The sequence below is a fragment of the Nycticebus coucang genome, chromosome 4 (genome assembly GCF_027406575.1).
Source record: "Nycticebus coucang isolate mNycCou1 chromosome 4, mNycCou1.pri, whole genome shotgun sequence".
NCBI classification, from domain to species: domain Eukaryota; kingdom Metazoa; phylum Chordata; class Mammalia; order Primates; family Lorisidae; genus Nycticebus; species Nycticebus coucang.
The window spans coordinates 24,372,275-24,390,608 of NC_069783.1; the positions used below are offsets into that span (position 1 = coordinate 24,372,275).

An 18,334-nucleotide genomic window follows, 5' to 3' on the forward strand; every position below is an offset into this window, starting at 1 on the left:
GGATCTGGTAGAGGAATCGGTTTGGACTGGAAATAAACGTTAAGATACTTCTCTTTGATATCACCCATTTTACTGCTGCTCCAGCCATGGAGTATCAGATACTTATGAAAAAAGATGTTTTGAAGAAACACTGCTTTTAAAATCTCCTTCTAGGAAAAATCAATTTTCATCCCTTGACAGTGCCTCACCATGAGTTTCCAAGGCAACTGACTTTTAATGATCAAATAAATGCCTGCACTTTTGAAAACTTTGGAAAATATTTAAAAAGAAGCCAGGTGGTTCTAGCCCAGCCAGAGATACCAAAAAAAAAAGAAAAAAGCAGCCAGGTGTGGTGGCTCATACCTGTAATTCAGCACTTTGGGAGGCCAGGGCAGAAGGATTGTTTGAGACCAGAAGTTTGAACCTGGCCAACATAGTACAGATTGTTTCTCTACAAAAATCAGCCGGGTGTCATGACAGGCACCTTTAATCCCAGCTACTTAGGAGTCTGAGGCAGGAGGATCCCTCAATACCGGGAGTGTGAGGCTGTAGGAAACTATGATGACACCTCTGTACTTTAGCCCTGGCAACAGACTCTGTCTCCAAAAAAAAAAAAAAAAAAGAATGTCAGCTGTGTGTTAAGTGTTGAAACTTGGAGACAAGTATATAGGAATTTATAATGATATTATCTCTAGTTGTGTTTATGTCTAGAATTTTCTGAAATGAAAAGTTAAATACAATATTCCCTAGGATTCTCAAACGTTCCCTGGCCTCCCCTGGTTTGTGAGCACAGAAAAGACCATCTATCCCCTAGATGAGGTGTTTTCCATATGTGGATCATTACAGAAGTTTTGAAATACACAAAAATCAAGAAACATAAAATCCACACAGACAGAAACAAACAAACAAAGCCTTCCCAGCAACAGCCATAAAGCTGAGCAATTTGAAACCTGCACGAGTGAGTTAGAAAGGATGCTGGTGACTGTGTTCTTGGAAGTGAAATAATGGATCATAACACAGTCTGTTTCAAAACTTTTGTAGTGTCCTACATACCACCCCAGCCACTGGAGGCAGCTTTCCTGGCTCCTTCCTGCCAACCTTCCAGCAATCTCAGTCCAAGTAAAGATTTAAGCATTTGTGACTCCATGTGAAGCTCAACTCCTTCCTGCGAGGCTCCTGAGCCTCCACACATCAAGGATGTATGTATCTGGGCACTTGTGTCAGGTCCCTGGAGATTTACCCACAGGTAAGAAGCTCCAGAATGTTTGCAACAGTGAGATGGCTCCATTTAGTTACAGGTCTCATACTGTGTTGTCTCTGATTCAGCCGAAATCCAGGTTTGCAGGGAAGCTTTTTGTGTGTAATATGAAGGTGGCCGGGGGGAGAGAAGGTGAGAGGAGACTTGCTGGGACAGCAGCTCCTCCGAAATGGAGGCAGGGGCTCCATGACACATGGCAGAAGCAGAAACGCCAGGCCTTGGTGAGTAGTTGGGTGCAAGAGTTAAGGAGAAGATTCCCAGGTTGGGTAAAAGGTAAAAGGTGATGTTCTTAGCTGGGATAGAAAAATGAGAGCCAAGATGGGGTGATTGTAGAAAGGGAAGCTAGCCAGGCGGTGCCTGTGGCTCAAAGGAGAAGGGTGCCGGCCCGATATGCTGGAGGTGGCGGGTTCAAACCCAGCCCCGGCCAAAAAAGAAAAAAAAATATACTGAAATGGAAGCTAGCCATGCTGAGGAGGAGCCTCTGTAGACTTGGCATCTACATTTATGACCAGATGGTCCAGTCCTGGATTACACCTGGTGTCTGCAGCCCTGGTTATGCTTGCTGTCCTGGCCAGGCAGGCAGATGACCAGAGAGACCCTACAGGGCTGGAAAAGAAAATGGGTCCAAGGCCGTCTCCTCTCCATTCCCTCTCTTCTTTCAGCTTCTTCACCTTCCCACCTCAGACCCTCCATTTCCTTCTTAGACACCTGTATTTTCAGCTGTCTCTGTATTCCTTTTATCTTCTGCCGGAGTTCTTCTTCCCACTTCCCTGGGAAAGCGTTCCTCCCCAAGATCCAAGAAGGCTTGGGTCCATCGGAGCCACCCTAACTCACAGGGGGTGGCCAAGGGAGGAGAAAGCCTGAGAGCACCTCCTCCTCCTGGTGGCCTTGGGGTGAGGAGGCTGGGGGTGGCCGGGCGTCCAGTCTGGGCGGAAGATTCACAGCTCTGTCTCTTTCCTGTGTGGCCTTGAACCAAAGCATTTCTGTTTTTGGTGTCTCAATTGCTTCCTTTGTGACAGATAAAGATTGAATTACTGATCTGAAACACCTCTTCCCACCGAGAGTTGTGTTTTTCTTATCTTGTGCCATTTTGTTGCATGGCTTTCAGGACATACGATGCCAAGTGTCAGTCACCTCAGAAGACAGGGTTTTGTATGTAGGTGTGTGGGTCCCGAGCGTCCTGAGACTGAGGACTAGAGTCAACGGAGCTCTTTAAGAACAAGACCTGGGGTGAAGGCCAGCTCGTTGGAGCCCGCCGTCCAGGCCAGAGTCAGGCTTGCGTCATCCCCGGATCACCGGCAGAGGGCGCCGCAGACACACCGAGGGCGGAAGAGGGTCCTCAGGCCGGGGGGCGGGCAAGGCCAAAGAAGCTTCTGGGAAGGGCTTCCCAAGGGGAGCCCCTGAGCCGGATCGAGAGGGGTAGGAAAGAAGAGGTGAAAACATAAAATGAAGAGCAGATTAAAAGAAGGAAATGCGAGAAGGAACGGGTCCTGCAACGACCGGAGAGAGGCCTCCATCCCCGGTTCCGTCCCTGGGCTTCCAGTTCCTCCTTTACAAAATGGATACAGTCGCTTAACGCGTACGGTGCGTGTGCCAGACCTCTCTGGTTCACAGAACCTGTGAACATGGGGTAAGAAGGCGCTGGGAACTTGGAAAGAGCTGCACAAGGGGGGCTGAAGACGCAGTATCAGCCAGTAGGACTTGCAATCAAACCTGAGTTCCAGTCTTGGCTGCCTCCGGACCTTTCTGCGCCTCAGTTTGCTCGTCAGTAAAATGGGGTTAACTAGGCTACCTCGCCGGCTTTGAGGAGGTGGAGGTGAGATAGTCCTACAAGGGCTGAATTCAGAGCTGGAGCTTTGGGCCGTCTAGCGGCACCGGGCACCGGATTGGCGGGGCTTCCAGGGGGCAGGGCACGCGGAGCTGGACACACCCTGCCCCGCAGATGCGGCCTGGGTCTGCGTCTCCCCTACAGGCGCCCTCCCTGGGGTCCTTGGTTACCGGCGTTCTCTAGGCTCTCGGGAAGCTAGGCGCTTGGGCCGGCGGCCGGGAGGCGGGGCGCGGCCCGGGGAGGGGCGAGGGGCGGGGGCGTCCGCAGGGACCGAGAAGGGGGGCGGGGGCCGGCGCCCCACGGAGAGGCTGGCCACGTGACGCGGCGGCCGGGCCGGGCTGCCAGGCGGGGAACTGGGAGGCGGCCCCAGGAGGTGGCGGCGGGCGCGGGAGCCCGGGCCGCACGGGACTGGCCGTCGGGGCCCCGGGACGGCGGCCCCGGGGGCGCCCATGCCATGGAGAAGCTGGCGGCCGGGCTGGCCGGCCTGCGCTGGAGCATGGGCGCCTTCCCGCTGGACCTCATCGTCAGCCGCTGCCGCTTGCCCACGCTCGCCTGCCTCGGGCCAGGTATCTGAGTTGCAGGGGATGGGGACTGGAGTACAAGGGGGAAATCGCAGGCTCTCCAGGCAGGTGCTAACGGGACTATGAGGGGGACGCGGTCCTTGTCCTCCCGGCTTTCCGGTGCGGGCCTCGCGCGCTCCCCGGAGCGTTTCCCTCGGAGTCCTGGGACCCATAAGCCCAGGTCCGCCTCCCGGGTCCCGCGGCTGGTCTGGGGACGGAAGCCGGGGACAGGGCCCGGGCCAGTGTTTTCCGGCGCAGCTGGAGCCCGGAGCGCAGCTAAGACACCGCGCCCGCCCCGTCGGGGCATCCCTTTTCCCACCCCGGCCCCCTCCCCGGCCGCACCCCCCTTGGTCCCTTTGTCTTCGGCCTCTCACTTCTATCATTCCGCATCCCTTGGCCTCGGACTCTGCCTTTTCCCTGCTGCCTTCACCCAACCCCGCTCGCTCCCCTTGGAACTATTCTCGGACCCTCTCGCGTTTGGGGAGCAGCCCAGGAACCTAGCGGGCGGCAGGCCACTTTCGGGAGAGGCCTGAGTGAATGGATCTGCCGCCGGGCGTGCCCTCCAGGACCCCCAACCCTCCCTGCATCTCATCTTACTCTTCTATGGGCCTGGGACCCCCGGCTGGTCTGCTAATGGGACGCTGGGGGCCGGGCGGGGACGCCCGCGCTGTACTTGGAGCTAGGGGACAATTTGGGGAAAGGGAGGGGAGGTTGCTTGGCTGGGGGAGGGGCAGGAGCCGGGGCTGGCAGCCAGGCCCAGGGTTTTGTGTATGAGAAGAATAGGGGTTTGGCCCGCGTTGGCACACTTGCTTCCCTGAATGCTAATGGGACCCGTGGCCGTAGGCCCCTCTTTTCCCTACGGCGCTTGCTCGGCAGCCGGTCCTTGGGCCGCAGTGGTACAGAGCAGGCACCGTTAGCGTCAGCGCGTCCCAGGAGCAGGCTCTGTGGGAGTGTGCGTGGCCCGGCCGTCGGACAGGGGCGTCCAGCAGTCCGGTGTCCTGCCCTCTGGATCATCGCAGGATGGTCAGCGTGTGATTCTTAGACTGTCAAGCAGCAAGGCTGCGTATGTCTGCGCGTGAACGGGACGTGCTGCTGTGGGTTCCTGGCCATTTCCCACACATACTCTTGGGCATCTCCCCATCCCAACAGGGTGTCTCTTCTGAGCTCTTCTGTCTGGATGGGTCTCCTTGGAGTTCCTGACACTTCGCGGCACCTTGCCTTGTTTTCTCCTATTGAGTGCCCCCTTGTAATGGTCAGTTTATTGTCTCCCCACTGGGCTGCAGGCTCCTTGAGGGGGGACATCCTTGCCTAAGAAAGATTACAGATTGAACCAGTGAATGAATGATTGGGTGAGTGAATAGACAACTGGTGTGGTGGCTCAGTGTCTGTGACAGTGAGTGGCTATGGCTGTAGTCACCATGTGTGATTAAAGTTGTGTGATCTCGAAAGTCCCTGTGTGCTGTGTACCGTTGCATTTAGGAGGGGCCCCTTGGTGGAACCATGAGTTTTGTCCTTTGGGTGACAAGCATTTGTCACTGTGGGATGCTGTGGTTCAGCTGTTGATGGTCATGATCCACGGCTACTGTGTGTCCCTGTGTCCCTGTGGCCAGCAGGCTGGGCCTAGGAGAGTTCTGAAAGAACATGGCAGAACCAGAGGAACGCTTCCTCTGCCCCAGGAGGTGAGGAGTCGCTGAGGAAGGCTCAGACAGTACCCTGCCCCATTCACACACACACACACACACACAGAATGGCAGCCAGATCCTTGAACCTTCTGTGCCCCACACATATGACATGAATATACTTAATGGAGCCCACAGACATCAGAGTAAACAATTTCCCACTGCTTTGGCAGAAATTTAGTAAATTATCTGAAGGGGCTGGGAAGGAGACATTCCCCACCCCCATCCTGCCTACCAGCTGCAGCCAGAAGATGGGCCCCTTCAGCCTCCTGGAAGCTGGGCCGCCTTTCCTGCTCCCCTGGAAACCGTTGCTGGGGTTGGAGCCTCCCAGGCCCCTCCCAACACCTCTGCCCCTGTGCAGCTTCCTTCAGTCTGCTGGGCTCCCCCTTCCTGCCTTCTGAATCTGCCTCCCTAATCTCCAAGCCCAGCCATCATCACTGTGACTAGGAGGATGAGGGCCTGATGGGGGAGGGAGAGCCAAGGGGTTGAGGATTTGGGGAATTTCTCCCTCTCCTTTGAGGTCTCCTGAAAGTAAGAGATTGCCAGGTACAGTAGGTAGAAAGCAAGTCTGCCCATGGCAGAGCCAGGAACCAGCTCCTCTAAGCCCTGCCATCCTTTGACCTGTGGCTCTGGGGGAGCTTTCACAGCTGGGACTAGAGGGGTCAATCCCTTCTCAGCCCTCTCCTACCTTGCCAGGCCCAGACACTGACCTGGGGGCTGAGAATCCTGGTAGTATGGACTTTTCTGGTCCTGAGGCCCAGCTTAAGTGCTGCCTGCTCAGTGAAGTCTCCCTTCTTCACCCCACCTCCAATGGAGCCCACTGCTGCACTCTGTGCATCCCCACACACCCTCCCTCAGTGCTGCAAACTTGCCATATTCTGTTAAATCTCTTCCCACCTCCCCAGGGGCTGCCTAGGTTCATCCGCTGGGAGCCTCCAGCCCCAGCAGAGGGCGGGGAGGGCAGGCACTCCGTCAGATGATGAATGAGGGGCTGAGGCTGGACTGGTAGCTGGGGCCCTTGGGGGACTCAGCCTGACTCATAGCCCCAGGCCACAGCTGGCAGCCGGCCTGCCCCTTGAGCTTTGCTGAACTGGACAGAGATCAGGGGAACTGTTCCCAGGTGGGATCTTGGTGAGGAGGTGAGGAGGTCACCCTGTTCTTTCTGCTCCTCCTAATGTTCTCCCTCTCCCTCCTCTGCTGTCCTTTCCCCTGCCAGGGGAGTATGCTGAGGGCGTCAGTGAGCGAGACATCCTGCTCATCCACTCCTGCCGCCAGTGGACAACAGTGACAGCCCACACCCTGGAGGAGGGCCACTATGTCATCGGGCCCAAGATCGACATCCCCTTGCAGTACCCAGGTGTGCCCAGCCAGGGACAGATGGCATAAAGCCAGTGTGTGTGGTGGGGGAAGGCAGGTGGGGCTGGGGCCGGAGGCAGAGTGGGGAACACGTGGGCAAAGTTGTTGCTGACCACCCTTCCTTAGAGCTTCAAGGATGAGGAGAAGGCGGGTGGGGTGGTGGTTAGGGTTAGGGTTAGAGTCGGGGTCAAGAGATTTTCTTTTTTTTTTTGTAGAGACAGAGTCTCACTTTATGGCCCTCGGTAGAGTGCCGTGGCATCACACAGCTCACAGCAACCTCCAACTCCTGGGCTTCAGCGATTCTCTTGCCTCAGCCTCCCGAGTAGCTGGGACTACAGGCGCCCGCCACAAGGCCCGGCTTTTTTTTGGTTGCAGTTCAGCTGGGGCCGGTTCGAACCCTCCACCCTTGGTATATGGGGCCGGCGCCCTACCCACTGAGCCACAGGCGCCACCCAGGGGTCCAGAGATTTTTATACTGGTTTTCTGGAGAGGAGCTCACAGGTTTACAAACCTTTGATTCACATTTTATTTGAAAATAGATTTTATTTTATTAATTAATTAATTTTTGAGACAGAGCCTCAAGCTGTCACCCTGGGTAGAGTGCTGTGGCATCACAGCTCACAGGTCAAGCAATTCTCCTGCCTCTGCCTCCCAAGTAGCTGGGACTACAGGCTCCCGTCACAATGCCCAGCTATTTTTGGGTTACAGCCGTCATTGTTGTTTGGTGGGCCCCTGGCTGGATTCGAACCCTCCAGCTGAGGTGTATGTGGCTGACACCTTAGCCGCTTGAGCCACAGGCACCGAGCCTTGAAAATAGATTTTAAAGTAATGGTTACCAAGTACCCACACCATTATAAGATGAGGAAATTAACTCGTGTCTTTTTTTTTTTTTTTTGAGACAGAGCCTCAAGCTGTCACCCTGGGTAGAGTGCTATGGCATCACAGCTCACAGCAACCTCCAATTCCTGGGCTCAAGTGATTCTCCTGCCCCTGCCTCCCAAGAAGCTGGGACTACAGGCACCCGCCACAACGCCCGGCTATTTTTTGGTTGCAGCCATCATTGTTGTTTGGCAGGCCCGGGCTGGATTCCTGTAGTAACAACTATAACAACAACAACAACAAAAACAGCTGGGTGTTGGTGGCGGGTGTCTGTAGTCCCAGGTACTTGGGAGGCTGAGGCAAAAAAATCCCTTGAACCCAGGAGTTTGAGGTTGCTGTGAGCTGTGACACCACGAGGGTAACAGTGAGACTTTGTCTCCAAAAAAAAAAGAAAAAGAAAGAAAAAAGAAAAAAAGCGAAGGTTGGGAAAAGCCCTCCCTGACAGAAATGTGACTTCAGGGACTGTGTCCATTTCAGTTGTGTCATTAAAACTCTGGGAAGCCAAGGCACAGTCTACCAGGGAGCTATGGGTCCAGAGGTGCCTAGCTCTTTCTCCCCTCTCTCCTGGTGCCCTTGGATGGCTGTGTGGCTGGTGGTAAGGATGGGACAGCCACCCCCTCAGGGGGTGGGAAGGCTGAGGCCCCTTAGCTGGGGGAGGGGCAGAAGCCAGGCACAGGTTAACATGCTGGCTCTGAATGAACCTAGGCTCCATGCTGATTCCTCTTAATGAATTAATAATGGCACTGGGTGAGCAGGGCAGCTGGACTGCAGCAGTGAGAGCCAGACGGCAGGCAAAAGTGGGGGAGGGGAGGAAGGTAGTGCTCCCTGGGGGTGGGTCTGGGGGCACTGTCCCGTGTACGCTGTGGGTCACTGCTTTCTGGGTCAGGGAGGTAGCTCCCCACTGTTCCTGCTGGAGGCACCAGGTGGCTTCCTGAGCTAAGCTGCTTCCCGAGCCTTGGCTTTATGCCTTGCAGAGCACTTGGCAGATGCACCCGTGACCCAACTAGTGTGCTTCCATTTTACAGATGGGAAAACTGAAGCCCAGAGGGATTAAATAATTTATCAGAGGTCTCACAGCTGGTTGGTGGCAGAGTTGGGATTCAACCAGGTCTGTCCAACCTCAAAGCCTGTGCTTTACCTATGTTTTTTATCGAGTGTGTGCAGTGGGTCAGGTGCTGGGAGGAGGGGTGTCAACAGGACCCTGCTCTAGCCCTTAGGTACCTTAGGCTGGAAGGGAGAAGCAAGGTAGGCAGATGTGTTTGGGTGGACAGAGTGGGGCAGGTCCCTAGAGCTGTGGGGTATGGTGGGGCAGGAGAGGAAGCTGCCCTTGGGCCTGCAGGCTAGGGGAAAAGGCTTTCAGGGCCGGAGCATCACTCCCAGGAGGTCTCCCTTCCTTCCTCCCAGCAGTAATGACCGGTACTGGGCTGCAGGCTGTGGAGGGGGGTGGGTGGAGGGGGTGCTGGGTGCCATGGTTACATTGATCTTCCCTGCCACATCCTCCCCGGACTCTAGCCCTGACTTGGCTCCAAACCTCCTCACAGGGGCAGTGGGCATTGCTCTCTGCCTGGCTACTTGGGGCTAGGGGGGGTTATGTGTGGGTATGGAGGAGGAGGCGGGGTGAGGGAGGAGGCTACTCACTGGCGGATGGCAACAGACTTGCAGCTCCTGCTTCCTGAGCCCCAGACTCCTGCTGCCCAGCCCCCTCCACATTTTGTCCTTGCTGCCCTGTAGGGACACATCTGGGGCCTCTTCCCACAAGGGCGCCAGAGCAGTTAGGGCTTTCTCCTGGGGACTTCCCTGTGTCTTCCTGGGCTCTCATTTCTCTCCCTGCTCCTCCCTGTGGATGCTCAGGCCCTGCCTTTACCCTCTGCTCTTGAAACCTGCACCAGGGTCTTAATCTGGAGTCCCTGGCACTGTATATAAAATTGGGTAGTGTGTGTGTTCATGCTAGGAGTACAGTGTGAGCATTTTTCTGTGGTGAGGGTCCCCAAAGGGACCTAGCATGCTTTTCCTCATACCTAAGCCATCTTATCTGGCCACAGCAGAAGCTGCCATCTGTGGGCCAGTGACTTTCTGTTACTCTCACCAGATGTCCTCAGGCTTTGTGCCCACACCAGTGGCACCTGTCCTAGGAGTACTGCCTATGGGCCACTGCCTGTGGCCTCCCTAGATCTGCTCCCTGCCCCACAATGTGTGGGACCAAGGTCCTTCCAAGGTCCCAGTTTGGATTAAGAGCTCTGCCTTCTCCATCTGACTAGGCTGGTGGCCTGAGTACAACATCCTTAGTCCTTTCCTTCCCCACCTCCCCATACAGTCACTGAAGTCTTCTTGGTCTAGGCTTTTTGTTTGTTTTGTTTTTGCTATTCCCTGGCTCTTCTCCAGAACTGCTTATTGGATTATTTACCTGACTGGGAGACTCCAACGAGTCTCATTTCTTGCAGAATAAAGTCCTGCTGTCTTAGCAAGGCATTCAGAATCTTTCAAAATGCAGTTTCAGTTTGCTTCCCCTCCTGTGGGCAGGCAGTCAGCTTTTGTGTTTCTGCTCTTGCCGTTTCTTCCATGTGGGATGCCCATTCTGTAAAATCCCTTTCATTCTTAAGGTGCAGCTTAGAGATCCCCCACAATTTCACCAGGCAGGTTTCTCTCAACCCCACAGTCCTCTAGCTCTTCTGTAGCATGAGTTGCTGGTCTGCTGTCAGTGCATACTTGCCATCTTGCCCACTGTCTGGTTTTCCTTGAGAGCAGACTGTATTCTACACAGATTTTTACCCCCTATAGGGCCTAGTATAGTGTTTGACACATGCTAGGTACTCCATCAGTGTTTGTGGAATAAATAAATGAATTATGACTGGAGCAACCACCAGGAAGACTTCCGAAGCTAGAGTCTACCTTGTCTTTTCTCAATCCTTTTTCCCTCCCCTGTATAAGTCTCTGTTTCTACTGTAGAAGCCAAGGGAGAGGCCACCCATCTGATGCCAAGGTGGTTCACAGCCTGTCTTTGTGCTCATGTAGGTGTACACATAAACCATGTGTGGCTAGGAAGGTGAGACCGTTTACACAGAGGTATCAGCTTCACAGATCAGTATCATTTCTTTAAAGCCTGTGTCTGCAGGGACGTCTGCTGAGCCAAAGCACAGTCGCAGACTGTAGGTTGGGAATCCTCTGTGTGAGATTGCTCTGCTGGGCTTAGGTCATAGCCTGTGGGACAGTGGAATTGGATATTGGACCAGGGTAGGGTCTGGGAACAGAGCCAGGGTTATAGGGTTCTCCTAGGGCCTTCAAAGCCTGGGGCTAGGCCCCTGCTCTGCCCAGTGTATCCATGTGGATCAGCACCCACGGTGGATGGACAGGATGCCACATCCAGGCAGGGCCCAACGTCTTCTGTCCCACCCTATTAATGTGAGGACCCAGGGGCCCAGAGATGGAAAAGACTTGTTTAGGATCAGAGCAAGTCAGAGGTTGGGCTGGGACCAAGCTAAGAGCTAGCATCCCCAGTGCCACACTGATGCCTGATCTGGGGCCAACTGTGTCTCCAAGTGTTCAGGCCACTTGCAGTGGGTTTCTCTGGGCAGGCAGCTGCTAGCCTCACTGCACACCCATAGCTATCTTGGTGTGAGGGTTGGCCTCTAGTTGCTAGGGATCTGTGCTTGTCTTGCTGAGGCTTAAGCCAGATGACCAGCCCTCTCCTGCCCATGCTAGGAAAAACCTGCCCTTTTGCCCTTCTGAGTTCCAGAGGGACTGGGTAAGATAATGGGAGCAAGGAGTAGGGACCATAAGAGCTCAGGATGCAGGCTTCCATAGGCAGGCCCACCTAGCAGCCTCTGTTCCCCCCTGCAGGGAAGTTCAAGCTCCTGGAGCAGGCCCGGGATGTGCGGGAGCCAGTGAGGTACTTCAGCAGCGTGGAGGAGGTGGCCAGTGTCTTCCCTGATCGTATCTTTGTGATGGAAGCCATCACTTTCAGCGTCAAGGTCAGTCCTTCCCACACAGGCACTGTCTCTACACTGCCCCTTCCCTCTGGGGCAACACTGGCCCTGGTTGGAGGGTTGCCTGTAGGGTCCAAGAGGGAGAGTCCAAGAGGGAGAGTAGCTTCTGGGGACCCCTCGAGAGCTTTTGGCACAATCAGGCCATGTCTGAAGAGCAGGGTGTAGGACCCACTGGGCTGAAGGACTTCCTGGGGGAGGCAGTGAAACAGAAGGGACTGTGGGGAGGGCTCATGCCCGGACTTGGAGACCTTTCAGCAAAGCCTATCCCCAGCTACCCCAGCACCCAGTGGTAGAGGTGATGGTTGTGGAGATCAAGCAGTGCACCTAGTCCCCCCCCCCACCCCCGGCACAGACACCTCTTTGCAAACTCTTTTATTTTTCATCAGTTCCTTTCTTTTCATGGTAACCTTGTTGGATGGGGTATTGTTATTGCCCAACAAAATGATAATAAAGTTGACATTTAGCAAGTACTTTCAAAGTATGTCACTGCACATACAGTATTTTTCATTCCATAGCAACTCTTGGATATTATCACAGGCAGCCACTAAGGCCCCAAGATGGTACTCAGTTAAGGCCGCACAGCTACCTGGGGAACACGGGGATCCTGGGGCACTAGGAGGCCTTTTTTTTTTTTTTTTTGAGACAGATTCTCCCTTTGTCACCAGGCTAGAGTGCTGTGGCATCAGCTTAGCTCACAGCAACCCCTCAACCTCCTTCTGGGTTCAAGTGATCCTCCTGCCTCACCCTGGCGAGTAGCTGGGACTACAGGCAAGCACCACCCTGCCTGGCTAATATTTTTCTATTTTTAGAGACGAGTCTTGCTCTTGCTCAGGCTGGTCTTGAGCTCAGGCTCAAACAATCCTTCCAGAGTGCTAGGATTACCGGTGTGAGCCACTTGCCTGGCTCGGCAGGAGGCTCTTGATCTGGTCGCTGCCTGGGAGGTCCAAAGCAGAAGACTGCTCTCCTGTTCCGGACCGCGGTGTGGCCGTGTGACTTTCCTGCGGCCAGGGCTGAGGCCTCTCCCTGTCTCTGGGATCCTCCCAGGTGGTATCTGGCGAGTTCAGCGAGGACAGCGAGGTGTACAACTTCACCCTGCACGCGGGGGACGAGCTCACCCTCATGGGCCAGGCGGAAATCCTGTGTGCCAAGACCACCAAGGAGCGCTCTCGCTTCACCACCCTCCTGCGCAAGCTGGGCCGGGCCGGGGCGCTGGCTGGGGTGGGCGGCGGCGGCCCGGCAGGCGCGGGGGCCGCAGGCGGCGGGGGCGCTAGGCCCGTCAAAGGCAAGATGCCGTGCCTCATCTGCATGAACCACCGCACCAACGAGAGCCTGAGCTTGCCCTTCCAGTGCCAGGGCCGCTTCAGCACGCGCAGCCCGCTGGAGCTGCAGATGCAGGAGGGCGAGCACACGGTGCGGGCCATCATCGAGCGCGTGCGGCTGCCGGTGAACGTGCTGGTGCCCAGCCGGCCTCCGCGCAACCCATACGACCTGCACCCGGTGCGCGAGGGCCACTGCTACAAGCTGGTCAGCATCATTTCCAAGACGGTGGTGCTGGGGCTGGCGTTGCGGCGCGAGGGCCCGGCGCCGCTGCACTTCCTGCTGCTCACGGACACGCCGCGCTTCGCGCTGCCGCAGGGGCTGCTGGCCGGCGACCCGCGCGTCGAGCGCCTGGTGCGCGACAGCGCCTCCTACTGCCGCGAGCGCTTCGACCCCGACGAGTACTCAACCGCGGTGCGCGAGGCGCCCGCCGAGCTCGCCGACGACTGCGCCAGCCCGCGCCGCGCGCGCCTCTGCCTGCCCGCGCCGCGCGCCCCCGCGCCGGCCCGCGTCCCCGGCCCGCCCGCGCCCGCGCCCGCGCCGGCTGGAGAAGGCGACCAGGAGTACGTGTGCCCAGACTGGGCCGGCGCCACAGAGACCCCTGCGTCCCCCGCCGAGATCCCGTACGAGGAGCTGTGGGCGCACCAGGCCCCCGAGGGCCGGGCCCGACTGCTCCCAGGCCCCGACCTCATCGCCTTCGGGTCCGCGGGGTCACCGCGTCGGGAGCCAGAGGCGCCGCCGCCTCCAGTACCTCCGAAATCCGAGGCGGTGAGTGACCAAGTCCAGGCCAGAAGGGTTGTCGGGGCTGCTGAGCTCTGAGGGCTGTGAACTTGGTGAGGCTGTCCAGCTTGCGGGACTGAGACCCAGCCCTTGGAGTGACACACGGTGGCATGTGGAGAAGAGAAGAAAAAGGGCAAAGACACACAAAAGCGTTTGTAGTAGGGGGACTAGGGTGGTGGTACCTGGACTGTGGGGCCAAAGACAGCAGTTAGGCTCTGGCGGCAAGGAATTTGGGATGAGCCTAGAAACAAACAGTGTTACCCAGAAGGTTCCTCAGAACAGGAGTCCTTTAAGTTGTCCAGCGAAAAGGAGGGTCCGCGTTGAAATAAATTTAGACAATGTTGTGCGTGTGATCCCCAGCCTTCCTCTCCCCCACACGCTGGGGGAGCAGAGTGTATTAAGGGCCCTGAAAAGTCCTGCACTAAGGAAACTTGTTTATCTTTTTTTTTTTTTTTTTTTTTGGTAGAGACAGAGTCTCACTCTATAGCCCTCGGTAGAGTGGCGTCACACAGCTCACAGCAACCTCCAACTCCTGGGCTTAGGCGATTCTCCTGCCTCAGCCTCACGAGTAGCTGGGACTACAGGCGCCCGCCACAATGCCTGGCTATTTTTTTTGTTGCAGTTTGGCCGGGGCTGGGTTTGAACCTGCCACCCTCGGCATATGGGGCCGGCGCCTTACCAACTGAGCCACAGGCGCCGCCCAGAAACTTGTTTATCTTTAAGGCAGAATTTCCCGAACTTACTTGTCCACAGAACATTTTCTCCTTGCCTGTAAGGCTCATCAATATCCAGGGAGGTTCACTGTGGGGTGCTTGACCTATAAGAAAGGGATCCAGGGCGGCGCCTGGATCAGTTGGTAAGGCACCGGCCCCATATACCGAGGATGGTGGGTTCGGGCCCAGCCCCGGCTGAACTGCAACCAAAAAATGGCTGGGCGTTGTGGCGGGCGCCTGTAGTCCCAGCTGCTCAGGAGGCCTAGGCAGGAGAATCGCTTAAGCCCAGGAGTTGGAGGTTGCTGTGAGCCGTGTGACGCCACGGCACTCTACCGAGGGCCATAGAGTGAGACTCTGTCTCTACAAAAAAAAAAAAAAAAGAAAGGAATCCAGATGGTAGATGCTGTTCCTTCACTTTGTGCTCTCTGCCACATCTTCCCCTCATCTCCTTTTCCTTGAGGAGGGAGTATGTCTGCTTTTCTGATTATTTTCCATGGGCTTCTGTATTCTCTATCTTAAGTTCATGATGCATTTCTGAGGACTAGGAAGCAGTGTGTGCTTTGGGAGTGTGTGGGTGAGTGAACTAGTCTGGAGAGGCTGGAAGGGGTGGGGTGGGTTGGTGGCTGGGGCAGCAGTTGGGGTAGAAGGCAAGATGGCTTCTTGGCAGAGTGGGGCAAGTGTCAGTCCCAGACACTCATTGCCCAGCTGCTTGAGAAAGGGAAGATAAGGAGTGTCAGCTGCTGGGGACAGGCAGTCATGGTCCTGTGCTTGCAGGTGAAGGAGGAGTGTCGCTTACTCAATGCCCCACCTGTGCCTCCTCGGGGTGGCAATGGCAGCGACCGGCTCTTGGGCAGCCCCCCAGTCCCCCCTCGCTTCCCTAAGCTGCAGGCTGTCCACTCGCCCACCTCCAGCCTTTCCTACTACTCCTCTGGCCTCCAGGATGGGTGAGTCCCTTTCTTCTCTTAGTCCTGGGTTCTCATAGGGTGGATTGCGGTAGGGGAGGGAGTACAGTGCTGAGGAAGACGAAGGCTTCAGGCCTGGGTGAGGACCCAGTGCAGCAGTCAAGGGAGAGGATACTGCTATCTGGGGCCTGGGGCCCAGAGGCCTGCTCTGCCGCCTTCCCACTTCACTTGTTTCTTTTCTAAACGATGAGGATGGGATGGGAGCATAGCTCTGGTTCCCTCTGCCACAGTATAGAGTGCTCCTTTCTTTTCTCAAGTTCTTATTTAATACAACTTAGTCTAATTTTCCCTGTGTGTTTTCTATCCTGGGTTGGGGGATGTTGGAAGAAAAGAACAAGGCCATCCCAGGTCTCAGGCCTTGGGGTTGGGGTACAGGCCAGCGTTGGTGGGGTAAGACAGGTGGATTGCTGTATTGTGTGTGACCCTGATCTGTTTCCTCTTGCTCTGCCGTTCCTGGCCTTCGCATGTGTGTCTGTGTCTCTGTCTGCAGGGTGGGTTCCCGCAGCGGCAGTGGCTCCCCATCACCAGATGCATACTCCCTCTATTGCTACCCGTGCACCTGGGGAGACTGCAAGGTGGGCGAGTCCTCCAGCTGCCCGCCCCCTGGACCCCTGCCCTCTACTACGCAGCCCAGCCAGGGCCCCCGGGCCCTTGCAGAGCCACTGAGCAGTCGAGCTGCCTCCCTCCTGGGGGCTGACACTCCTGTCAAAACCTATCCCAGCTGCCCGCCTCTGTTCAAGCCCTCGCACCTGCAGAAACGCTTTGTTCCATTTGGAGCTCTCAATCCCTTCTCTGGGCCTGCCTACCCCTCAGGCCCTTCAGCATCCTCCTCTGGGCCCACAGCCACCATGGGTCCTCTGGCTACCTCCAGCCCTGCATATTCCCCAAGCCCAGTCTCACCAGGCCAGGCCTGTTCAGCTGCTCCCACCTCCTGTCCCACTTCTTCCTCTTCCTCCGAGTGGCAGGAACCAGCCCTGGAGCCCTTTGATACCTTTGAGTTGGGGCAGGGCAGTTCTCCAGAGCCTGAGCTGCTACGCTCTCAGGAGCCCAGAGCTGTGGGAGCACCTGGGCCTGGACCCTGTCTTTCACCACTTGGTCCCCTCAAGGCCTTTGAGCCTGAAGGCTTGGTGCTACAGCAGGTCCCCAGCCCACTGTCACCCGCTGCCCCCCAAGGGCCTGAGGCAGGAGGAGCATGCCTTTTTCTTACCCAAGGGCGCCTGGAAGGGCCTCCTGCCAGTCCCTGGAATGGAGCTGCAGGCTTGGGAGGACGGGATGCCTCCTGGCAACCCCCTGCTGACCTGTCTGCACTCTCCCTGGAGGAGGTCTCTCGCAGTCTGCGTTTCATCGGGCTTTCCGAGGACGTGGTGAGCTTCTTTGCCCGAGAACGCATTGATGGTAGCATTTTTGTGCAGCTCAGTGAGGACATCCTGGCAGACGACTTCCACCTCACCAAGCTACAGGTCAAGAAGATCATGCAGTTCATCAAAGGCTGGAGGCCCAAGATCTGAACTGCCCAGCCTGAGCTGCACAACTGCGATGCTGGCACGGAGACCCTGGGGGCCAGCCATGGCTTGCTGGGGGACGGTACTCCCTGAGAAGCAGGTCCTGTCTGCGGGGAGGACGTATGCCAAGACCAAGGCTGCTTGGCAGCCAGAGTCAATCTGAGGGAGATGCACTTGGAAATATGATTCCCTGGGGGCAGACCCCTGTGTGGGACATCTTGCTTTTTGAGTGTCCAGAATATGTGGGGAGGGGGCTGCGGGGTGCACCACTGTACACACGGACTGTGAGGCATTTGCTGCAATTGCCACAGCAGGGCCAAGAGCTGGCCTTTGTGGTGACATAACACCTTCCGGTGCCCTGCTATAGACCTTCACAGACATCTTGTACTTCTCAAGCTTGTAGGCTCAGGTTAGGGACAAGGGAAGAAGATGGCTCTCAATTTAAGCACAAATTCCCCAAGTGCCCACTCTCCTTTGTGCTCTGTGGGCTTTTGGCCTAAAGCTGCCCTAGAGTCAGGGGTGTCGATTTCTGTTTCTCTGGGATGCCCTTCTTTTCGTCTCTGCTCCACTGTGATTGAGGTGGCTGGCCCTGAACACATGTGGATTGTGAACAATCCTGTATCCCAGCACCTTGCAGGCTCCACTTCTGGGTTCTGGTTTGTGGGTGATGGCTTTGCAAGAGCACAGCTTTGCTATGGACCTGTTTCTCCAGTTAAGGAGGCACATGCTTCTTAGACCTCTCTGGCACCCTGGCTTCTGCTCTGACATCACAGAAGCTAGTCATTAGTCCTGTCAGAGGGTTCAGTCACAGAATACTGACTCCATGGTGGATTTAGGTCAGCTGGTCCTTGATTCTAGAAGCAAGAGCTGGCCAATCACCCTCACTTCTACCATCTCCTGCTATCATTTGGCTCTGATGAACACTTTGGGTCCTTCTCTGGTTTTCTGCAGTTGGGAGAGAGAAAGCACAGTGGCTTGGGAAAGCCTGCCTTTGGCCTTCCTCCTGGAGCTCAGTCTCACACTCATTCACATGCTTCAGAGATCTCTGTGCCCTTTAATCTTAAGTGTGGTGATCTGCTTGGCACCGTGAGCTCTGATCATTGTGTACAACCCCCCATGCCCATCCCACCCCATTGCACCCACTCAGAATCAAAGAACAGCACTAGTATCAGGGCCTCAAAGGCACTAGCTTTCTCTTCTGCCTTACTTAGTCTACCTAGGTATTTATTTCCTGTTTTTTTCTCTTAAGAGTAGCTAAGCCATGCTTGTGCCCATACCCCAAGCAGGCTGCCTCAGCTCTGACAAAAGGGGGTTCAGAGAGTAGAACACAGAAACTGTGATATGGAGACATTTGGTTTTGCAGACCATTCAATGAATCCTCAAGGACTAGTAAAATAAATGCTAGACCACTAAAGAATAGTGCAAGTGGAATTCTGAGTGTCAGCTGCTGTCTTCTTTTTGGAGGGCCACGGGGACCCATGAACACAATGCATGTGGCTCTGGGCAGGAACAGGCTTTGGAATGGTGTGGGCATGTGG

The 18,334-nt window shown here is 55.9% G+C and overlaps 1 protein-coding gene across 2 annotated transcripts; it reads left to right on the top strand.

The window, feature by feature from the left end:
* The first annotated feature begins 2,666 nt into the window (after positions 1-2,666).
* GAREM2 (GRB2 associated regulator of MAPK1 subtype 2) lies at positions 2,667-16,975 on the top strand. 2 transcript variants are annotated; one of them, XM_053588186.1, is made up of 6 exons: positions 2,667-3,053; positions 6,521-6,661; positions 11,377-11,507; positions 12,567-13,607; positions 15,107-15,276; positions 15,785-16,952. In XM_053588186.1, the coding sequence occupies exons 3-6, from the start codon at positions 11,481-11,483 to the stop codon at positions 16,800-16,802; spliced, it is 2,256 nt and encodes a 751-aa protein (XP_053444161.1). In that variant the 5' UTR covers positions 2,667-3,053; positions 6,521-6,661; positions 11,377-11,480; the 3' UTR covers positions 16,803-16,952. The 2 variants fall into 2 exon arrangements, with proteins under 2 accessions (XP_053444161.1, XP_053444160.1); XM_053588185.1 differs by lacking the exon at positions 2,667-3,053 and adding an exon at positions 3,419-3,631 and having other exon boundaries at positions 15,785-16,975.
* Positions 16,976-18,334: the final 1,359 nt, after the last annotated feature.

What these genes read in the sequence shown, in the direction of transcription:
- GAREM2 (XM_053588185.1), top strand. Translation starts at nt 3,520, where the DNA reads ATGGAGAAGCTGGCGGCCGGGCTGGCCGGCCTGCGCTGGAGCATGGGC. An exon ending in CCATCACTTTCAGCGTCAAG is followed by an intron (nt 11,508 to 12,566) that starts GTCAGTCCTTCC and finishes GGATCCTCCCAG; the next exon opens with GTGGTATCTGGCGAGTTCAG. An exon ending in TACCTCCGAAATCCGAGGCG is followed by an intron (nt 13,608 to 15,106) that starts GTGAGTGACCAA and finishes CTGTGCTTGCAG; the next exon opens with GTGAAGGAGGAGTGTCGCTT.